Source organism: Oenanthe melanoleuca, chromosome 1 (assembly GCF_029582105.1).
Source record: "Oenanthe melanoleuca isolate GR-GAL-2019-014 chromosome 1, OMel1.0, whole genome shotgun sequence".
Classification (NCBI taxonomy): Eukaryota; Metazoa; Chordata; class Aves; order Passeriformes; family Muscicapidae; genus Oenanthe; species Oenanthe melanoleuca.
The window spans coordinates 84,722,251-84,731,698 of NC_079333.1; the positions used below are offsets into that span (position 1 = coordinate 84,722,251).

Below are 9,448 nucleotides of genomic sequence, written 5' to 3' on the forward strand. Positions count from 1 at the left end.
TAGAAAATGTATTCAGTTCATATCACAGCAAGTTTTTTGCACACCTGCAGGGGAAAAAAAAAAAAAAAGCACTCAGTTGAGGAACTTACCTCTTTTCCTTCTTTTTGTACTCTTTATCTGGTCTTGCATACCCGATATTTGAGAGACTCTTAGCAATGAGAAAACTATAGTTATGCATGTAAATGTCTCTCTTCTGTTAGTACTGCATGAGAGTTTTAGTTTTTATTATGTTTAAAAAAATAATTTACTGCATCTCAGACTTCTGTCTGCCCTAATCTTTATGTATCATTCCATCATATAGTGTGTTTATGTATGTGAATTACAAAACACTGAGGATTGCTAGTTTTTTCCCTGAAGTGTCATAAATGATATAATAAGTAAATGGACATACTTGATAGCATGGAGAAAAGGATCGTAAAAATCTATTTCAAACTTATTATGTATGGAATACAGAAAGAGTTTAGCAATAACTCATAAATTTCTGACAGTTGCTGTATTTGTCACGTGTGACTACAGAGGTTGTTCATGCTGTGGCTAAAAGTCACCAGGAGTGTCTTCACAGTGTGAGCAGATGGTCTTGATTAGAGAGAGCAGACTGAGCAGAGCCAAGTTGTCAGCTCTCTGATTTGCTCATCTGACCACCAGACCAGCACTTCCCATTGCACTTTGTTAACTCACCTATTGCAAGGGTTATTCCTTTCTAGAAAGGCCCACAGATAAAACTGTGAGTCATGCTGCTAATCCTGTGCCTGATTTTTGACCTGTTTTAGAGTTTTCTGTAGCCTTCCATCACCATAGTTACAATAATTGTTCTGCATAAAAGTTTTCCATAGATTTCAATTTTGCTCTTGTTACTGAGCTACGCAAAGCTCTCCTTGCATAGATGAAGCTTTTTATTATTCTGTATTCACTTGATGGGACTGTCATGTTTTTGTATTTCAAATGTTAGTAGTTGCAAGACTTTACAGTATTTCTCTAGGTTTAATTTACCAGATTTTTGTCTCACAGCTAGATCCCTTGAGCCAAAAATACACTCCTCATTACACTTAGATCTACAGGATCCTGCCATAGAGGAGAATAACCTGAGATGAACTCTGTAAGGTAGCTAGGAGCCTGATTATCTTCATTAATTACGAAATACTATTATTAGAACCATAAACTTGTTTGAACCATTTAAGCCCAGAGTTTATGTAACAGGCACAGTTACCCACTGATAACATTGCCAACTGTGTTATACCTAGGTAATGTCACATTAGTTTTGGAGATCTAAAAGAACAGAGCATGTCCCTAGTTAGAAATACTGCTAACTAGTTGTTCTTTCTGTTGCAGGCTGCTAGGTTAATGAAACTTGCAGTTTGTCTCATTTACGTAACAAAACAATGAACAAAAAAATGCAGATTTAACCTATGCAGTCTCTGCAGGGCCACTTTTTGGATTCCAGGCTCTTCAGTGGTCAGATTTTTTCCTCTCTTTGTGTAGTTACTAACCCAAGACAAACAGGTCATGGCTGATACTAGTGGTCTTGGGTGGGTGGGTGATAGCCATGCTTTGAAGATCTCAGATCTCACTGAGTACAGAAGGAAATTTGGGTGGGAATGGGTTGTTTTGTTCAGATTCAGACCAAGAAACAAGTGTGCTTACTAGTACTGTGGATAACAGGAAGCAGTAGTGTGTCACCTCCAGCTCCTGAGCAGAGCCTTTGCTGCAGACGCCCTTAAACTTCAAAGGGAGCTTCTGTCAGAACTTGTGGGCCCCTTGCAATCCTCTGCAGGTGGGTGAGAAACTGGCAATCAGGCAAACACCAGTGCTTTGTAGTCCTATGAGGTCTTCTCATGAAGCAGAGAAGGTGTTATTTTTCTCAGCCTATGAGTGAGCTATGCAATTTTTTTTATTATTTCAGGAGCAGATATTTATTAGGAAATAATAGCTACCTTCTGCTGGTAGTGTCACAGCATTCAAATTTCAGTAACCCATCCTAAACAGGGTTGCAGGATATAGTTTTAAGATGATACTGATGATTTTAGATGTATTCAAATGATATGAGAATTGTAGGTGTGACTGGATTTGTCAGTTTTTTTGAGATCATATTTAGCTTCTCTGTTCTTTGTCTAGCAATAATGACAATACAGAGGGAAACAGAGGTTGAGAGTCTGTATGTTTTTTGAGGTGCTAATTCTGTAGCATTCAGTGTCCCATGTTTTCCTGGGGTTTTAATCCTGCAACAGTCCTGGATAGAAGTAATGAAATATGGCAACTGTTTAAAAACTGAGCATTGGTCATGTTCTGTGACATGCAGTGATTGATAAGTACAGCAGACATGAGGAGAAAGATGGTTTTTGGGTTTTTTTTTTTTTCCAAAACAGGCATAAGAAAATATCCTAGTGACTTATTTTAAAGGGAAGAATATAAATCTTATTAGAGCTATAGCTGAAGATCAATGAAACTGATTCATATTTTTTACCTGTGTCATATTGATTTTGGAACGTGAACATGACATAGGGAGGAGAATGGTATTTGGTCATATCCAAGTGAAACAGAAGGGGTAGAAAAAGGAATTAACTCTCCCAGATGGCTCTTTCCAGCCTGACCTTAGATCTTTGAGCTATGACTTGGAGTTTTTTGGCTGGTTGATTGAGTAAGAGGAAAAGTTAGGGAAAACTTGAGTATGGAAGTGGAAGGAGTTGGGGAGCTCCAGGACAGGCTTACTGATGGGCACTCAGAGGATCTGGAATAGTTTGAAGAATGGGTGCATGAGAATATCTTTTTGGAGAAGGGGCATTGGTAAATGGAATTGGACTGAAAGGGAAAATTTAGAATAGTTAGGTTGAGTAAAAGACTTTCAGAGGGAGCTGTTTTTCACAACCTTGCCATTTATAAGTGATAAAATTATAATTTCATTCTCAAATTGAGAGTGTAAAGAGGGAACTCTGTTTTTGCTGCTTCACTTGTTTTTCCTTATATTGCTTTATCACTTTTGTGGTAGTTTTCAATTGGATTTTTTTTTTTTAAGATCATTCAATTCCTCACTGAAGAAATAAAGAAACCTACCTTTCCTACCTTCTGTTTTCCCTATGCTGCAGGCACCAGCTGGCTCATGGTCATCTCTAGATATCAGCAGGTGTTAAAATAAAGGGATTGAAAACAATTCAGAGTACAACTACACCTGGACTGTAGGTGCATTTAGAGCTAATCTTTAATTTTCTGCTTTAGGAATTGATTTAACTTCAGGTTAGGTTTTTCAGGTTTAGGTCTTTCCAATTATGATGGTGCAGAAATATTCATAGCTTCACTGCCACAAAGCTATACTCTGTAACTCTGTTGTAAATCAGCAACTCTTCAATAGACTCAAGAGGTTAAAGCTTCCTTCTGCTGTGCCTTTATTTGTTGTATGTGAGCCTTTTATTCCTGGAAAAGTTAGTGTGTAAACATCCAAATGTAGCAATTAATTTAAGAGGGAGAAGAGAGAGAAATTGGCCAGTAGTTAGAACAAAATAGCTTAAACAGTAAATAAAATAAACAGGCTTGGAGCAAATCCAAGGAGGACAGCAGGGAACCAATTCAAACTGCATTGAACCAGCATACTTTGAAATGGTAGTGTTAAGAGCAATAGTTTATTTAGATTTTTTTAATAGTATTTTTAATGAATTTGCATTTGGTAGGGCAGGAAGGAACTGAAATCAAAACAATAATGAGTCCAGTTGCTTTTGCTGTTCATTCTTGAGTTGTATAGAAGTTACTACTCTGAGACCAATAAAGGATTTCAGGATTTTTGCAACAGCTGTTTGAGCTCTTCCATCTCTTTGCACCAGATGATGACTCTCAAAAGAGTTAGATCAGCCTTTCCACTTTCTACATTTTTTTAATTAAATCAGATAATGAAAGGAATAAACTTTGTAACATATTCTGCAGAAAATATGATAACGTCTTCTACTTATGTACCAATCTAACAAGCAGGCTCCAGGGCTGTGGAGACTAGACAGTAGTTCATGAGAAATGTTCATTCACTAAGGTTATAATTAAACTGGCAGAAAGAGTCTTTACTGTATTGTGTAAATCACCTCGCAAAGACAGAAGTGTGGCCAGTGCCTGGGTCATAGGACAGTGGGTCAGAGGTCCAGCATCTCTCTGCTGTCATTAGCACATCCTTTATGGCTTAGAAATAATGATTCTTAGCAGATACAAGGAGCTTTGAAAACTCAGAGTTTTGACATGCTAAAAAACCTGTGCTTTGTTTGAAAATATTAAAACTTTCTTGAGACCAAAGTGATTATTTCACTTATTTTTAAGCTTTTGCCATAGCATTGTTTCCTGTTCCTAAAACAAACAAATGTTTCGTTGAGATTATGAACTTTCCCTTTGTAAGTTCTTCTGTTTTAATTGAGGGCCTTTTGGTTGCTGGTTTTTGTTTGGAGTAGACATCACCCATGGAAACAGCAGAACTTAGTCAGCAAGATTTGATACTGTGTTTTGAATCCTAATTGGCTAATTTGTACTTGCTGCCTCAGTCTGTCCTTAGTGACACCCTACAGACCTGCCTGTGTTCAGGGCAGAGCGATGAGCACACTGCCCAGAGCCCATGCCCTAAATTTCTCCTTCATGAGCCCAGGGTCCCAAAGCTTCTGGAGAGCTTTGTGCTAGCCTGTACTTTGTTACTGTTTAATGGCTGCTGCTTGGAACTGTGGAGATTCCATGGAAGCAGTGTGTGTGGCTATGGCTGCTGGAGGCTTTGTCCACACTGCATTCCAGGCTTTAACCACAGAGTGTTTGTACAGCCAGGTCAGCTTTAACCCAGTGGGGTAGGTGCTGCAAAAAGCCAGTCTCACTGAGTTCTGTGCAGCCTTCTTTGTGATACTGCTGAGGCAGGGGCTTGACATCAGAGATAGCTGGCTTAGAAGAGCAGTTTTCATACTTGCAGTTAGGGATGGATGACAGGGCACAAAATGTATCTCGGGTGGAGCATTGGAAATCCCAAAGATACGCTCTTGTGCACATTTCTTTCCATCACTTTCTCCCACCCTTCCCAGTCCCCTCTTGGCAGTCACAGGAAATGTTCCGTGTCTTTTGAGCCAGTGGCTGCTCAGTGCCAGAAGAAGGCTTCCTGATGGAGTCTGCACTGACCTGGTCAAGGCCCAATGACCCTGGATTATAGCTGGAACAAGTAATTATCCTATGGGTGTTACATGAAATAATTTTGAAAGAAGTGATGCCTGTTGATCTGAAATGTAGTGGCTTTAAATAGAAGAGGGTTAGGCCAAGGGTGTGGGGAGGTTGCTGCTGCCTTTAGCAGTACAAAAGGAAAAGAGCTCCTGCCCAAAGCCAAGCCTGGAGTCTGAGGAGTTGGACGAGAGCCGGATCAGCAGGCATGGCAAGAGCTTTGTTTGCTGTGGGCAGGGCACATGGAGTCAGAGGGAAGACAAAAAAAGCATTAGTGCTAAAACAGGTGAAGGGGAGATGCAAGAGATGAGATTTTGGGATAGGCAGGGCATGAGGGATGTGTGGGCAGAGACCCATTTTATTGCAGGAACAAAGACAGCATGTCTGAGAAAATGCTGTCCTCCAGCTTGTTTGGGTATGTACTCAGTGTGTGTTTGATCCCTCACAAATGCAGTATAGAGGACTTGGGGTGTGGTTTCATGGAGTCTGGTGTCAGCAGTAATATGTGAGGGCTCCTGACCCCTCAGTGCTGTCAGCCAGGTGGGTTTTGTTATTAGTTTTCCTGCTGGCTGGTGGCACTTCCATACACCTTTCACAGGGCAAGCCCGTGCTCCCATCTGTCATATCCCACTCCTACATGGAAGGGAGCACCCAGCATTCATCAAAGAATGGCAAAAACCAAAAGGGTCCAAAAGAAGCTCATAAAGTTTTATTAGGAAACTACACACTTGGCATAGAAATTCATGCTTTGCCCCTACTCTCTAATAGTAAGAGGAATAATATAAGAAAAGAGGAAAGAAAGAGAAAGTGAAAGGGAGATCAGGTTGCAGAGGAAAGGAGCTCTGCAGTTCTGGATCCAGGATCAATCCAGACAACAGGGTATCCAGGGCCTGGGTGGTGCATCACCAAGGCTTTGTGGGCTACCTGGTTGTAGGTAAGTTTTCCCCTCCCTGGTTTAGGTTTCTTGCTCTTCATGTAAATGAATCAGTATGTGTACTCTTCTGGACCTTTATGGAAATGGGGGGAGCTTTGAGGGGCTGTTGGTGGTCTTGATCCCCCTATACTGGACTTGCCTGCTCCTTGACCCCATTCCCATGCCTGCACTGTTTTGTGTTGTGTGGTCTCCATGGGCCAGAACAGGAAAATTGGCCCCATAAAGGTGCTGCCCTACTTCTGCACATCCTCCCCTCCTCCAGCCACATCCCTTTCTAATTTGCCTGCTTGAATGGTCGTCAGTACTTGAGGCATAGATAGCAGCACATTAAATCTTTGTTGCCCAGGCTTCTACACCATCTCTGTGGCCAACCAGCAGCAGTAGGTGGCTGGAGACAGAGTTCAGCTGGATCAAGGGATGCTGTGTCCTTTCTACCCTCCTATGGTGGCATGTGGTGAAGGTGGAATGGTCTCATTCTGGCTGTTTGGATGACAGCACTCTCCTTGTTAAAGCAACTGATTGCCAGGATGAAGAGATTTATCATTAGAAATTGTTATGTCCTGAGTAACTTAATTAGTGCATAAATTCTGTCTTTTGTGGTGGTGGTGCAATGGTGAGATTTGTGCAATGTTTTTCTTCTATGGCTGTATCTTTTTTTACAAAGAAAGTGTACTCAAAGGGAGAAATTATTCCCCATACATGTGGTAATGAAGATAAAAGGTGCATGTGTTTTTGTCTTTTGCAATGCAAAGCAAAAATGGCCCTCTAGTGGTCACAGCTTTAAAAGAAGTGAAATGGGGAATTTTCTTCATCTCGCCCAATATTGCAGTAATTGTTTTCTCCAGGGCACTCTAGTGAGGAAGACATGCATGATAAAAATTCTTCCCTTCTCCTTGACATTCTTCTGCTTCTAGATTGAGTAACTAAGATAATATTTGCAATTTAGTCATGTAATTGGCAACTTCAGACTGTGCATCTGGGGAGCTTTCACTTAACTGACTTAACTGTGCACGTTAATAACAATGGCAATTATTTATTGAATAATAGGCTATTGGGTTTCTTAAGCAGCTAAAGCGCCGAGCTGTGGAACAAAGAGTGATGTAAATTACTGTCAACTATGTGACACAGTTTGTTCCTGAAACTGCAAAATTATGCTGTCATTTTGTTCACTTTTATGTAATTTTGTTTTTCTCTTTGAATTCTTCTCAACAGCCCAGTGACTTCTCAGTATCTCTAAAGGCGTCGGGGAAGAACAAACATTTCAAGGTGCAGCTCGTGGACAATGTCTATTGTATTGGGCAGCGACGATTTAATACTATGGATGAGTTGGTGGAACACTACAAAAAGGCTCCCATCTTCACCAGTGAACACGGGGAAAAGCTATATCTTGTGAAAGCACTTCAGTGACGTTGAAGATGGACTTGGCCACCTGGGCCTCTTATAACTTACAAGCCTTAGGTCCTAAATTCACTTTTCTAGAGCAGAGCAATATCTGAGGCAGGCTTAAGGAATAGGCTCTTACTAAAGTGTTTGCTCTGTCAGTTGCGGTTTGTCCTTCTTTTTTTCGTTTGCCTCTTTTTGTGTTCCAGTTTTGTTAACCTCTGACCACCTCTCTTCAGGTTGAGAGTTTCCCTTGGGTGGCCGTGGCGAGCACTCACCTTCCCGGCAGAGTTCAAAACGCCCCTCTCCTGTGTACGTTTACATAGTTAGCTCAGATCAAGGAGGGGCGTTTTCAATTCAAACCAGTGTTAGTTCATCTGTTCAGACTGCTCGTGCAGGCAGAACTCTCCGTTCAGAGACATCGGGCACAGTTTGAATGCACTGAAGCTGCAGCTGCTTGAGTGAGAGAGAGTAGACATAACAGTTGTGGCTGTGAGTTCTGTAGCTATATTGCTTACCGAGTAGGATAATACAAAATCTCCTAGTTCCTAGAAGCACTCTTTACACTGTACTCTGCTGTTACATTGCCTCTCTGACTCTTTGTAAAGAGTACACTAATTAAAAGCATTTTGTAATAGTACTTCTTAAACTACTATGGTAAGATTGTAGTAAAAGAAAACTAGTGTATTTTGGTCTGTAATTGCAACAAAGAGAAATTTTATTTGAAAGTTGATTACTAGAGAAAGAATAATTGAATTGTAAAGGCTGAATGTTTTGGTAATCTACAACCAAATGTGCCATCCACATAATGCTTTTTCCTCTTGCCCTTCTGCTTGTTTGAATTAAACGATTATGTATTTAATTCTCAAAGTAATATGTATCTGTAGCTGATTGTTGACACTAATACAGGAGATTAATAAAAACTGATCTTGGGACAGGGTGGGGCGGGCTACCAACACTATATATATATTTGCTTTACAGAAAGAAATCTTCGGGTTTTACAGAGGATGGCGTGGTTGGTAGGAAGAGACACACAGAATGTTTATGAAGAAAATGCATTTTTCTCTTTTCTTTACATTTAAACTCCTTTATGGTTTAAATATACAGTCTTTAGATGGCACATTCCTGAGATTGAAGAAGGGATCATGAGATCTCAAAATCTTGCATACTCAGTTTTTTGGATATTGTAATAAAAAAGGTATTACGTCATGATGGAGTACTGGATTTATCCTTGGGTGGTAGTTCTGGTGTTACTTTAGCAAGGTGAAATAGAGTGAATAATGAATTTGTTTGTCTTGGAATTTGTGTGGCCTGAAAAGAAACCATCTGCAGAGGACAGTTTTGCTATGAGGCAGTGTCTAATGAGCTTTGTGTTTCTTGTTTCTGTGATAATTAAGTCCATTCATAGCTTTAATGAAAATTGCAAGATGGACCTATTTCCTGGTTCCTCTTTGCTATTAAAACACATTTCTTACCTATGCTGTGTTTCAGCCAGTACTAGTGCAACTACCTCTGTGTGTAACTCTAGAGCAGGTTAAGCAGATACCAGCACTGTCTGACTTGCTTTGGGGTAAATCATGCCACTGCCAGGAGACTGCACTGGCACCTTTGCAAATGAACTGCAGTCTTGCTCAGATCCAAGAGGCAAGTACAATTTCTGAAGTTCTGTGCACATACTAGTTTTACACCACTCTTGAAATCTTACTTCTGTAAGGTTTTCTGAATTTACAGCTTGTATTGGAACTAAAAAATGTATTTTTCCGTATGTGCATTAACTGAAAACTGGGCAGTGACACTTGTGCTTGGTAAAGCTTAATGAAAGAAAGCAGTAATTCAGAGCAATCCAAAATGATCATGCATTATCCTGAAGAGCACCTACCCACAACTGCCTTCTGAGAAGATAGAAGTTTTCCTTAGGAAGTTGGTGAGAAGTACCAATTGTTTACAACTTACCTACAGAAGGACTTCACAGTGGGCTTC

The 9,448-nt window shown here is 40.4% G+C and overlaps 1 protein-coding gene across 1 annotated transcript in view; it reads left to right on the forward strand.

Moving 5' to 3' along the window:
• NCK2 (NCK adaptor protein 2) overlaps positions 1-8,677 on the forward strand; it is an 83,998-nt gene extending 75,321 nt beyond the window's left edge. The window contains exon 5 of the mRNA XM_056497261.1: positions 7,301-8,677. Within this exon, the coding sequence (XP_056353236.1) occupies positions 7,301-7,495 (195 nt within the window). The 3' untranslated portion in view covers positions 7,496-8,677. The remainder of the gene's footprint in view (positions 1-7,300) is intronic.
• The last annotated feature ends 771 nt before the right edge of the window (positions 8,678-9,448 follow it).